The sequence below is a fragment of the Orcinus orca genome, chromosome 13 (genome assembly GCF_937001465.1).
Source record: "Orcinus orca chromosome 13, mOrcOrc1.1, whole genome shotgun sequence".
Lineage (NCBI taxonomy): Eukaryota > Metazoa > Chordata > Mammalia > Artiodactyla > Delphinidae > Orcinus > Orcinus orca.
The window spans coordinates 25527503-25540281 of record NC_064571.1 but is presented as its reverse complement, the minus strand read 5'-3'; the positions used below and the strand labels follow the sequence as shown (position 1 = coordinate 25540281).

The 12779-nt window shown below is 56.8% G+C and overlaps 2 protein-coding genes across 3 annotated transcripts; both read right to left on the bottom strand.

The window, feature by feature from the left end:
• Positions 1–1932: 1932 nt before the first annotated feature.
• Positions 1933–3719, bottom strand: LBX2 (ladybird homeobox 2). Its single transcript, XM_004277108.3, has 2 exons — positions 3513–3719; positions 1933–2480 (listed from the first exon to the last, which is right to left on the bottom strand). Exons 1-2 carry the CDS (start codon positions 3715–3717, stop codon positions 2095–2097), a joined length of 591 nt encoding a protein of 196 aa, XP_004277156.1. The 5' UTR covers positions 3718–3719; the 3' UTR covers positions 1933–2094.
• A 5682-nt stretch (positions 3720–9401) lies between these two features.
• Positions 9402–11711, bottom strand: PCGF1 (polycomb group ring finger 1). Of its 2 annotated transcripts, XM_004277109.3 has the most exons (9): positions 11564–11711; positions 11039–11144; positions 10729–10881; positions 10503–10574; positions 10271–10376; positions 10053–10086; positions 9868–9954; positions 9655–9735; positions 9402–9551 (listed from the first exon to the last, which is right to left on the bottom strand). In XM_004277109.3, exons 1-9 carry the CDS (start codon positions 11654–11656, stop codon positions 9504–9506), a joined length of 780 nt encoding a protein of 259 aa, XP_004277157.1. In that variant the 5' UTR covers positions 11657–11711; the 3' UTR covers positions 9402–9503. The 2 variants fall into 2 exon arrangements, with proteins under 2 accessions (XP_004277157.1, XP_033256455.1); XM_033400564.2 differs by having other exon boundaries at positions 9402–9735.
• Between the last annotated feature and the right edge of the window lie 1068 nt (positions 11712–12779).

The following is a 12779-nucleotide window of genomic DNA, read 5'->3' as shown; positions in this document are numbered from 1 at the left end:
TCCCACACTCACACTGCTGACTGGTAGGGTTCTGACCCAGCAGCCTGAGGTCTGAGTCCCCAAGGCTGGAAAGCAGAATAACCAAACATCCTGGTTTTCCTGGGACTGAGGGATTTCCAAGGCTGTGGAGCTTTCAGTGGTAAAACTGGGAAAGCCCTGGGCAAACAGGAATGAATTAGTCACCCCAATCTAAAGGTTCCAGAGAGGCAGTCTTTAGAAGGGGATGAAGGGAATACAGATGGAGCCCTGAACAGGAACCAGGGGAGGTATGTGTGTGTTGTATATGTGTACTGTAGAGGCAACACAGGTGCAAAGAATACTTTTTGTATATAATAGGTGACAGATTCTTAGCTCTGTACTAGTAGTCATTATCTGTTCCTGTCAATGATGTCATTTTCCTTCCAGTGGCCCAGGGTTTCAAGGTTGTCTTTGACTCCTCCAATCTTTGGTCACTGGAGAAATTACACTGATTCCTGTTTCATAACAACCTTCCTCCCGACTCCAAGTCTGGCCCTGAATTCTCTCTGCTCTTACTTTTTGCAGTGGCCAGAGCTACACTCCTTCATCAGGTCTGCGCCAGTCACCCTGCACATGCAGCCAGATGCGCCTGCCCTAAACATTGCTCTTATACCTCTCCTCCCTAAAACCTCCAAGAACCATGACCTGCTCTGTCTACAGTACAATGCCTAAATTCCTACCTTTGGCTCTTCCCTCTCTCTGCTCTGTGAACACTTCTTTCGGTTAGTAGTCCCAGCCCCCACTTACAAGCTTCACGACATGATCATGGGCTTCTGTGATTTCATTCTCCTTATCCTTACAATGAAATTAAAGTCTCATCTCATGGGATTTATTGTAAAGATTAATCCATGCAAAGCATTTGGAACTGTGTCTGAAAATGCCAGGTTCCTTTCTGCCTTCCAGCCTCGTTCACTTCCCTGAAATATCCTTTTCTGGGACTTCTACCTGCAGCTGAGGCCCTAGCTGACACATACCCCTCCCCCACCCCCAGCGCTGGGTGGATTATTCCCAGAGCATCCTGAGGGTGGGATTGTGGCACCTGAGCATGGGAAGGTCTGGGGAGGGAGGAAGGACTGATGAGGAGAGACTCCTAAAGATGAACAGGGATGACCAGGCATGGGGGAAGACTTGCATCACGGGGAGTGTTCCTTTTCCCTCCCCATCACATGCAGGAGGATGATTCATTACCAGCGTTAGAAATTAATCTCAGAAATATCTGTTGGAGGAGGTGGGCTGGGCTCTCTACCCTGCAAGCAGCTACTCTAAGCTCTGCCTCAGCAAGTAGGACCAATCCTTCCCACCCTCCCGCCACCACCATCATCCTGGTGGTGACATTTTCCGCCCAAGTGCGGGGTGGGATGGAGGTCCCAGAAGCAGGGGTATGTCCCCTCTCCCAGAGCTCATCACTTTGCCTGTGTCTCAGTGTAGGATTCTCTCTGTGGGGGCGAGGAGAAGGGTCAGGACTCTATTAACAAATGACCTCAGGGTGGGGAAAAAGGAGAGTCAGGCAGGACGCTGTCACTCTGGGGCCAGTCTATTAGTTAGGTGCAAGGTCTCCCAGGTGGCAGCTGATCAAACGCCGGGTGGAGACCTGGAACTAAGGCGGCCAGTAGAGGAGGAGTACGCGCCCGCAGCTACCAGAGTCCCATGCCCTTCCCCTCATCCCGCAGTCTCCAGAGCATAGAGCTGACCAGCACCAGCTCTGAAGGCTGGTTGGATGCCTGGGTCCACATCCTGACCTAGGGGTTGTTCTTTTGTAAAATGGGCATAATTATATCACCTACCTTATAGGGTTGCTTGAGGGTTAAAGGAAACATCGGATTTAAAGCGCTCAGCACGGTGCCAAGCACGGAATCTTCGCAATAATCAGCAGATTTTGCTCTTACTGCGGGGAGCGTCAGGATTGAGGCGTGCTGCGGCGGAGTCTCAACTTTATTCTCAACAATTGGGAAAGGTGGGCGTCTGGACTGTGAGCCGGAAGGGGCCCGGGTCGACACCCTCCCTTTACCCCGGAACCCAGACAGGACGCGGAGGCGCGGAGTCCAGGGCCCCAGAGCCCTAGAGGTAGCTTTGCCTTCAATCTTCCACCTGTATCTCCTCGTCTGACAATCGGGGCCCAGAGTCAGGCCGGGCGGGGCCCGGGCAGAGGCCTGGGGCGCCGTCAGGCAGCGCGAGGCGGCACTGGATTTCGGGGGACAGCGAGCGCAGCGAGGCCAGGTCGGCGCGCATCTCCTCCACGTCGCGCTTGAGCTTGGCTCGCCGGTTCTGGAACCACGTGACGACCTGCGCGTTAGCCAAGCCGAGCCTCGCCGCCAGCCCGTCTCGCTCGGACGGTGCCAGGTACTTCTGGAAGACAAAGCGCCGCTCCAGCTCCAGCACCTGCTGCGCGGTGAACGCCGTGCGTGACTTCCGCCGTCTGCGGCCGGCCCGGCCAGGGCCCAGCGCGCCTGGGGCCGCGCGGCCTGCGGGGACAGGGCGGGGGTCAGCCTTCTTCTAGCTTGCGGGAATCAGGCTTCGGTCCGGGAGGAAAAGCGGGGGTGGGGTCAAGCCAGCGAGGGGGGCGTTGGTGCGGAGCGAAAAGACGGACGGGAGCCAGAACCGCCGCCCCTTCCCGAACTTTGCGAGGGGGGAGGGTGGTATTTCAGCCCGGGAGTGGGGCACAAAGTGGAACCGGCCACTGGGGTACTGGAGGCAGGAGGCTGAGGGTATCTTGCGGGGACCGGGGAGTGGGAGGAGGGCGGGACAAGCCAGAGAACTGGTGCATGGTCAGGCGGTCTAGGGCGGGGCCTTTGAGGCCTTCCGGAGCCCCTGGTGGAGCGGGCTTGCAGGTCTGGGCCAGCACCAGAGGCAGGGGCCGACCATGGTCAGAGTAGGGGCATTCAGCTGGAATGGTGAGTGCAAGAGAACCTGCACCGTGCCCTTCTTTAAACTCGTGGGTGTTGGGCACTCTCGGCTTATTCTTTTTGGGTGACACGGGCGCCCCCTCCTCGAGCCCAAAAGGGAGAGAGTGGGGGTACAAAGGGCGAGGAAAGGCGGAGTCCAGAGTCCCGCGGCCCTTGAGGCTCCAAGGAACTTCTGCTCCTTGCGCCCTCTCGAGAGGAGAGCGGCTTGGAGCGGAGCTCGGTCACCCGGAGAGGCCCGAGCCTCGCCTCCCTGCACTTTCTGCGCCGCCCTTGCCCTAGCTCACTCATTTACAGCCTCCGGGCCAGGCCTTTTGTCTCCTCTCTGGCCTTTCTCTGTCGCGATTGCCCCGCACAGTTCTCGACAGACTGGCCCTTCCCCTCGGCGCTGGCGGCCTCCAGGAGCGGGCGCGGAGCCTGGGAACTAACGGAGGGGAGGGGAGAAGAGGGAGAGGCAAGCCCCAGCACGTGGGCTGAGGGCAGGGTGCGGATTAGGGTGGCGGCCAGGGTGAACGAAGGTTCGAGACCGGGAACCTGGAGGAAAGAAATGGGGAGAAGGCCAAGTCACAGTGAGCGACCTCGCCGGCGCTATACCTTCAGAGGGCTGCGGAGCGTGCCCGTCAAGTACGCGGAAAGTTTTACTAGTCAGCTCCTCCAGCGCGCACAGCGGCGACGTGGGACCTTGGTTCGACTCTGGAAGCTGCGACGCAGAGGGTCCTCGGGGAACCATGTGCGGGCCTAGGATGTCTGCGATGCTGAAGGGTGTCCGGGGTGTCCGGGGCTCGGATCCCGAGCTCATGGCCAGCCGGGCTGTGGCGGTCCCGCCGCCCGCCGCGCTCGGCTCCGCAGCTGCCTGGGCCCCAGCGCGGCTCCCGATCTGGGCCCCCAGCCTCGGACCCGCCCCCCGCGCTGGGCCCGAGCCTCGAGTGCCCCTCCTCCTGCGCCCCCACCCCCCAACCCGGCCGGGTCCGCGGTGGGTCTGGAGCTGGTAGACGTTCTGGCAGCGGTATTTCTACAGGGTGGGGAGGTGTGGAGAGAAACCGGAGGAACAACCCGCCAGGCCGGGCCGCAGGGCTGCTCTGCGCTGCCGGACGCGGCGCAGTGCACACTCGGGCTGGACCCTTCCTGGGCGGCCCCCAGATTCTGTATACCACAGACTCCCCGCCTAGCCGCAGCTCTGGCTCATAAACTCGTCGGCAATAAAATTGCTTTCCCTGGCCCCAACGGCTGGGGAGTTGCAAAATTCCGAAAAGGGAGAGCAGAACTGGCAGTGGTAGGATACCCAGTCTCACCTAGTAAGGACCTCTGTCTCCTGACCTGGCCCCCTCGTTCCGCCCCATCCCTGCGGAACGCTCTTAAAGAGGTCGGGCGGCTGGAAGTTATTAGCGCGGTGCTGGGGGCTGGGGGACTTGCAACTTGGAAGGACCTGGCCAGGCAGAGCGATTGTAACCGGGAATACTGGGGATGCCATGGGGAAGCAAGTGCAGGTGAGTGGACTCTGCCGGCTCTCTGGCTGGACCCAAGGCTGTCCCGCTAGGGCTCAGAAGCCCTGAGAAAGTCAAAACACATGGAGAAGGGGCCGGAGACCTGGGCCTCAGGAGAGAGGACACAGCAAACCAGAGCTAGTGTTACTGCCCAGGAGGGGTCTTTGCCAGTGAAGCCTGGGCTTCCCAGTTACTCTTTCCATCTATCAGTCGATCTGTCTGTCTTTGTTTTCTTATTAAGCTCCTGTAGTTGGAGTAGAGGTCCTTCAGCCTGGAGAGGCCCAGAAACCACCCAGCATCTACAACAGTGGAGGCGGCCACTGGTCACTGCCCAGGAGCGTCAGGGTCACTCGCTATAGAAGAGTGACTTGAAGGGCAGACTTCATATACCCAACCAGATCCTGGGACAGAACCCCTACCAACCCAGGGGCAAATTCTAAGACCTGGGATATTCATTCCTATCTTATCTGGGTTCTGTCTTTCTCACTTCTCTCCCACAGCTAGTCCTGGGCTTATACCACAGCCCTCCTTTGTAAGAAGAAGACAACTCTGGGATAGCACTGCTCACCAGTGGAGGCCCAACAGGGCAAGGGTTTTGTTCACGTCTCACATCCCAGAGGCAGAGAAGCCCCACCACTCCTGAGGAACTCACCACTCCTAAGGAACTCGCTGCTATGATCTCTTCTGTTTTTTTCAAACAGTGCCATGAAGAAGTGGACAAGTCCCTCCTGGACTGTGCATTATGTCACCTTCTCTGTAGACTTCTGTACCTCCGACTGTTTGCGCAGTGATACTCTGAGTCCACCTGTCTATTCTCTGGGGCAAGTGGAGCCTGCAGTTGGGGTGCCCTGAACAGAGCTTGGGAGATCCAAGACACCTGGGTCAAAGACTCCTTGACAAGGACAGGAAAACACTTTGATAATGGGGGTCAGGGAACCTCATGTAACCTGAGGCAGTGACATAGCCCACACCCAACAAAGGGTATTCTTGGTAAAGGGCTCCCTCCCAAGTCACCCCCCATCCCCTAAGACTCACACAGACACTCACATAGTACCTTCATGGCAGCCTAAGCAATAAACTCAGCCCAGTGGGCCACTGTTGGATCAGAGAGCAGACGGTGGAAAGCTGAGATGCCAGGACCTTGTTAATTGGTTATTAATGGTGGCAGGTGGAGGAGGGCCAGGAGAGATCCTCTTAGCTGGAGGCCTCAGCCCGCTGAACCATCCTGGGGGTTTCCCTTAATCTGCAATTAAAGAAGGTCTCAGGAGGCTGCAGGAACTGCCTAGCCTATGTCCCAGGCCTGTCACCAAACAGACACTCCAGCCTTCACTCATGCATCTTCTTATGTAGCTTTTATGTCATCTCTTCTGCTCTCAATTACTCCTGTGTGTCAGTGTGGGGCTCTCCTGAAGGGCCTTTGCTTTCCTCCCCTTCTGTCTCTCCAACATTTTCCCCCTTGCAACCGGGCTTAGGAATGGGGTTGGACAATGGGGTTGGGCAGTCCCCAGATGTGGGTTTGGGGGAGGAGAGGGAAGGAGAGACTAGTAAAGGGAAGAGGCCACTTACAGCAGAGCCCAGCTAAGGTCATCTCAGCAGCCAGGGACTTGTCCAGACAATTGTGGGGCCACAGGAGGGGACTTTTCCCAGCAAAGCCCCTGGAACCTGAGCTGGGGAGAAACCAGATCCTCCGAGGGGGGTAGGAGGAAGGGAATGATTAATGAGGGAGATTAAGAGATTAAACCTGGGTCCTGGGCTGAGGAGCAGGGCGCTTAGCTGTCTCATAGGCTTCCCCCAACCCCAGCTTGGCAGTGCTGCTGCTTTCCAGTGCACCTCTTCCCACCATACCTCCCACCCCCATGGTCCAGCCCTCTCTGACTTGGGTCCTCCCCAGAGCCATCCAAAGACGTGAGCATACATTGCTGCCTGCCACCCCCCCTTCTGCAACAGACTCTCCCCATTGTCCCTTCAGACATTTGGGGGTCCTCTGCTCCCTCCTCTAGCAGAGATCCCCTCTTTCTCACTTTCCCTGCAGAAGGCACCTCCATTCCCACTTAAGGGTGCCTTCTCACCCACCCCCAACACCCTCTTTCAGAATTCCCTTTCCTCATCACCCCCATCTTATTTCACATTCCCTGACGCTGCACCTCTGGCCCGCCTTGCCCTCCTCAGCCTCTCAGCTTGCAGATTCCTCTACCCAGGCCTGCCCCAGGTGTACCCCCTCTTCTTGGCATCCATATCTGCTCAACAAATGACCTTCAGTCCCCTGGATTTCCCACCCCACGCATTTCTCTGAATTCTGTGAGTGTAAAGGGGGGCGGAATCCCCAGAATAACCTCCTTGGGTTGGTGGACGGCCGAGGACAGTCCCAAGAGATGTGCTTGTCCTCCCCCCCCCCCAGGGGAAATCCCTTAACCAGAGTGAGAGGGAAGTGGGCATTTTAGAGAAGAAACTCCAGGCAGAGGAGCTGGGGTGGGGAGTCCATACATCTCACACACTTCTGGGATGGTTTTCTCTTTCAGAAAACGTTAATGCAGATATAACCGATTCAGACATAAATTTTAGTTTTCTCACTTCTAGGGCCTCAGGTCTGTGAGTTCTTTTAGGCCTTTACGCTGGCTCACAAAAAGCTCTGTGCAATTGCCACCAAGCTGGGAGTGTGCAGGCTGGGGTGCGGGAGCGGCGGGATGCTCAGACACTCCCCCACACCCCTACACTGGTGTACCCCTTGGGACCCATTGTTCCAGGGAAGTCCCTTTTCCCTACCTCCTCACCCCCGCCCACCCCCAAGTCCTGGGAGAGACTGGCCAGGCTGAGAGAGACGGGTCCTCCTCTGTGCCAAAGGCCAGAGCAAATCTTGGTGCCCCCTCCCTCAGGTGAGTGTGGACCACGAAAGGGGTTTGGTGAGAAAGGGCATGAGGGGCAAGGGCGAGCTTGGCCCTGCAGGTGAGGACTGACGCCTCCACCCGGGCGCCCCGCGAGGTCCCGGGCGCCTGAGGGCGGGCTGCGTGCTGGGAAGGCCCTGCGGCCGCTTCTCTGAGCACGGCGCCGGCGTTCTAGGTCACCAAGCCCAAGAGAACCGTGGGCTTGATTTGCCCGCTGTGGCGCAGATCGAGACCCGAGTGACCCCGAGTGTCGGGATCTGCGTGGGGCAGGCCGGGGAGGGAAGTAATGGACCCACAGATGGAGGGAGAACGGCGCGGTTGCCCGCAGCGGGTCTGCATCAGCCACTTCGGGAGACGCACGGCAGCGGCAGCTACCGCCACCACTGCCACCCCGGCTGACAGACAACAAAAAAGGCCCCACTGAGCTGGGGACGAGGAGGGGAGCCGCGCCAACCCAGATCCAGGCCTGAGCGCCTTCTGCTGCTTCTTGGCCGCTAGCCATGTGTCATCAAAGGCCTCATCCCAAGGCTTGGTTCTCAGGTCTCCCGTCTCCAGCAGCCTTATCTTCTGACTGGGCCTGCTAGATGTCAAGCTGCCGCCAAGCCCCTACTGGACTCCTCTGTAGGGGCGTTTCCATTCTCCTTACCTCCACTACCGCCCCCCGCCCCGCCCCCGGAAATGCCCTTTCACACACAAATGCCTTGAGAACAGTCTTAAGTGCTGTGTGCTTGAGTGGGCCTGGGAGTACCCAAGCTTAAATTCAGGGAGAAGAGAATGGGGAACCCTGGGATAGATATAATTCATCAAAAACCTCCAGATACATGCTGGTATAGAGGCAGGCCAAAGACACTGAAAAAAGCCCTGATTCTGGCTGAGGGAAGGTTTTCTGTAGGAGGTGACACTTAGGCTTTCAAGGACAGCTGGTGGGGGTGGGGGGTGGGGGTTGGCGCGTTCCAGGCCTGAGGCCTGAAACATGTGAGGCTCGGGAATCTTGGAGATGGTGCCAGGAAGGAACTGGGCCTGGGCCAGTGGCCCTGCAGTGTCCCTACCCTGGTCCCTGCTGCCTGCCCAGAGGTCACCAGGGGTTCTGCCTTGCTGTCTGCAGTCTCTCCACATGTGCCTTTCTCTTGGCCTACAAGCTTCATCCATGGGGAGGGAAGCCCACGCCTACTGTGCCCTGGGAGAGAGCTCAGGTTTTTGCCCCTGAGTCTCTGGCTCTTTTAGCCAGTTCAGGCCACCTTCACTATGGCCCTCCCCTGAGCCCTCTGCCACCCAATCTCCATCTGGGGAAGCTCAGGCACCTTCAGCCCTCACAAGCTATACCCAATGAGCCCCTTGAATTCATGAGTCAGACTTTGGCCAGCGCCAGATTTAGGCTTTAAAATAAGGTTTAACATTTATGCTGCCTATGCCATCCAGTTTGTCCCAGATTCCACAGCAGCCCATTAGCTTCCTTCAGGAGCTCCTTGCTTTGGCCTCCAGTCCCCTCCTCTGTTACTGTCTGGCTCAAACAGACAAGGAATGCTTGCTGAATTACTCAGTGGAGTTCTCGCCTTGTTGCTTCCCTCTTGTTCCTAAAAAGTGCCTCTCCTGAGCACCAGTTCCCTCTTTTCAACTACCCTCTCCACACCCTGGCTTCACCTAGCCCAGGTCCCTGAAGGCCCACTGAATCTCATATGGACAGCGAGGTTTCCAGCTGTGACTATCCCCATGTGTTCTTGCATCCCACTTTTTTTAAGGCTCCTCCCATAGTGCAATTCTTTGTATTTTCTTTCAAATATCACTCTTCTTCAGTCCTGCAGTGGCCACTGTCAAACCCTAGCCCCATTCTCACCACTATTGAATTAGGATACCTCCAACTCAGGCCTTCATTATATGTGGCAACATTCAAGGACGGTGAGAGCTCCCCTTCCCTTCACCAAAAAGAGCTGGTATGAATGACCTGGTTTCACTTAGGTCACCTTCAGAGTTTTACATATGTAGGGTCCTCTACTGCTTTCCTTTGGCAATTCACTGAGGGAACACCAACAGAGAGAGGCCCTCTTTCTTGATGAAACTCAAGAGGGAAGCAGGACACAAGACAAAGCATGAGTGTGTGGCAGGAAAAAAAGGAAAAATTTGCTTTTTTTAAAATTTTTATTTCAAAAAATAAAGCCAAGGTTAATTTCACATAAATATCTGGGGAGGGAAGGGCAGAGGGATAGGTGGGGGCTTGGCCCCTACCTCCTCTTCTCTTTCACACTGTATTGTAAAAGCAAAGGGGATGGCTAAGGAGAGAATAAAGGGAAGAAGCAGTCAGTGGGAACATTCTTACCCAAGAGGCCCCCTCAGTCTGCCCCTGCCCTGGAGACTGCCTTGGCACTGGCTCACCTTGCCGAACCAGCGGGAGAGCCATATCTGCTTCATGGTCATGTGATCAGGGAGAACCTCATTGTCAAAAAGGAGCTGCACCTAGAAGGGAGACAGGGGCACAGTTTCAAGAAGTATCCTCTTGCACAGGTCAAGAACTACCCTGGTCTACCCTATACTCTGTTCCTCCTTTCTTAGCCGCCCTCCCCAAAAAACTTACTATGGGATACTCACATGTTGGGGATTTAGCATCAAGCGGTGACAGAGCACCCTCCGGAGATGGCGAACTTCAGCTCTAACAGAACATCGGACATATTTGTTCTGGGGGTGGGGAGGGAAAGGAAGAGAACAGGTGTGTGAGGGAAGGGCCATGGGGAGGTGAGTCTCCTTAAAGAGGCCCTCCCCTCAGCCCCTCTCACCTGCAGGATGCTTTTATTCTTGTCTTTGCCAGAACTGGGGGGGGGGGGAACAGACACAGGTTAGGGAGCTCTATCTTTCCCCTGTCCCTTGCCCAGACCATGATATACTCTCTTCAAGTGAACAGACACTCCCTTACTGCTCGCCCTCTCCCTGAGCCCCTCCCTGCCTCTGGGTCATTGTCACTGTCACTTCAGATAGCCCATGACCTGTCCTTCACCTCAGCCGCTCCAGGCATAGGCTCAGCTGCTCATCATAGCGATAGTAGTGGGCTTTTGAGTGGTCGAAGCTGCTGAAGGGGAGGCCAAGGTTGCTCAGGGCTGGCTCTGAGAAAGACAGAGTAATGAGGAGTGTGGCACATGTTCCATATGCCTTTTTCCCCGGGGAGCAAAACTGGGCAGGAGGAATGCTCTGGGGGTTTTACCTTACCCTCCTGTTACCAAGAGACATACCTTCCCCACTGGGCTGGGTGACCCGGTCCAAGCCTCGGGACTGGTAGAATTCTCGGATCCGTTTCTCTTCACCTAGAAGGGAGTGGAGTACAGGAAGTAAAATATAAGCCCTCCCTCATTCTTTGTCCCTCTAGCTGTCAACCTCTTTACCAAAGCCCTTGTCATCTCAAGCTGTCACCGAGCATCAGTCCTCTAGAGGCCCCTCAAAGTCAGGTTGGTTACTCACTGTCTTGCAAGCCTGGCACTAGCTTGTACACGATGTCCTGCATGACCCGGTCCAGTTTGAGGTTAAGCAGTGGCTGTGTCTCGTGGATCTTGATGTTGCACATGGGGCAGTACTTGCTGGTTTGGAGGTACTTCACAATACAACTCTTGCAGACTGCAAGAAGAGAAAAGCAAACTCTCAGGCCCTCTGGAAATCGGGCTCATGGGCTGGGTGGGTCGCCTGGGTGGTTGGGGCAAGCAGCCTAGAGGCTGGCAGCCGGCTTAGTGGGAAGTGGGGCCTGGAAGAAACAGCCAGGGTCCTGGGCACTCACACGTATGAAGACACTCTGTTATGGTGGTGGCATCCACGAAATACCCTGCGCACAGGCAACAGACGATGTGCTCATTCAAGTCTTTGATCTTTACTCGGACCTCCTCCTGCGGACACACCCTCCGTCAACGATCACTCTCCCAACCCCAACCCGTGCGCCTTCACAACTTGGAAGTCGCCTCTCATCAGACCCCACGGCCAACACCGCACCCTGCGCCGTCAGCCGATTAGCTCCCGGGGATTGACACTCCCCCTCCGCCCAGCAGAGGGCTCCGCGCACAGCGGGGTCTCCCTCCAAGCCAACTCGCCCCACCTTCCTTTCCCAGGGGAGACTACAAAGAGTGAGCGGCACAATGCGCAGGCGTCCTAGCCTGGAGTTTGGCAACCCGACCGCAATCGCGCAGGCGCATTGGGCACCCTGTCTCTGCGCAGGCGCACTGGCGCCCGGCCAGCCACCGCCCGTCCTGTAGCCGGCCGCAGTTCGCACCGCTAGCCGACCACAGTGGTAACCTTGCCGCCCCTGCACCTCGTTCCGTAGCGGGTCCATCTTGTACACTGACTGGAGCTGGTTCCGAAGCCTCATCGCGATCGCAATCTGGCCCCCCTGAGGAGACGCCATCTTAAAGGCTGATCCCGGCCGGCCACTTCCGGTGCCGCCTGCGGGGCGGGACTTGTCGCCTCGCAACGAAGGCTTAGGTCTTTTCGGATTCGCTGACCCTCTGTAAGGCCCCGCCCATGTCCCTTTCTCGCCGTGTGCTCACCTGAGCCCCACTGGCCCCTCCCCCTCCTCAATCTGTAATTAGGGAGTCGGGGGGTGCCTGGGAAGGGGTCCTATCTCTTTGAGCTCCTGTAGGAATCATCATAATAGACCCGACATGACCTCGGGACTAACTTTTGGAGCCTGCAAAAGACGGCCGCCTTCAACTCCCAAAGGCCCGGCGGTCTCCTCCCGCCACCGCTCAGGGTCGTCGATCTCCTGTGATGATGTCCCTGCTAAAGAAGCCCCTCCAGGGCCCTCTACTTGTGTCGCCCTCCGCGGCTGACGCGTCCGCATTACGGAGCTTCATCCCGATGGTGGGCCTGGTCCCGGCTTCACAGCGGGGATTTCTCGGAGCTTTGCGGAATCTCGTAGAGGGTGGAGGGGAAGGAGGGACCCCCAGGGACTTGGTAGTGATCGTACCCCCGCCCCCACACTCTCCCCTGCCGCCGAGGATGGGGGAGCAGGCCCTGGTTAATGATGATGATTCAATCATCGGCGCCTGCGGAGGCCTGGGACAGACTAATGCAGAGCAGATGCCCAAGAAGGAGGGGAGGACGGCTAGGACACTACCACACATGGACACGCTGGGGCAGCGAACTCCTGCGGTAGCATAGGCCCAGTCCCGTACTTGGGGAGGACGCAGGGGCCCTAGAGCTGGTACACCGACGTCCATAGTTACTTTTTAAAAAGTGGGATTAAAAAAAACAAAAACAAAATAAAGATAAAATTACTGTGGAGTATTAACATCAGGTGCAATTGGAGACTCAAGAAGGGAGAGATACCAGTGGAGACCCCGAAAGACTTTCTGGAGGAATTGGGTCTTTGTGTGGGCACAATTTAGAGATTGGGGGTGGGGGTGGGGAAAGGAGTGTGGTGGAAATAGAAAAGAAAGGCAAAGTGGGGGGAACGGAGTGAACGGAGAGGGACTGGACTGAGGCCCAGGTGTAGATCTGAGCGTAGTGATAGAAGAAGCAGAGCCTTG

Coding starts and splice junctions, on each gene's coding strand:
- LBX2 (XM_004277108.3), bottom strand. CDS start 3,717: ATGAGCTCGGGATCCGAGCCCCGGACACCCCGGACACCCTTCAGCATC. Junction 2,481..3,512: donor CGCTCCGCAGCCCTCTGAAG/GTATAGCGCCGG, acceptor CTGTCCCCGCAG/GCCGCGCGGCCCCAGGCGCG.
- PCGF1 (XM_033400564.2), bottom strand. CDS start 11,656: ATGGCGTCTCCTCAGGGGGGCCAGATTGCGATCGCGATGAGGCTTCGG. Junction 10,377..10,502: donor CACCCAGCCCAGTGGGGAAG/GTATGTCTCTTG, acceptor TGTCTTTCTCAG/AGCCAGCCCTGAGCAACCTT. Junction 10,087..10,270: donor CTATGCCTGGAGCGGCTGAG/GTGAAGGACAGG, acceptor CCCCCCCCCCAG/TTCTGGCAAAGACAAGAATA.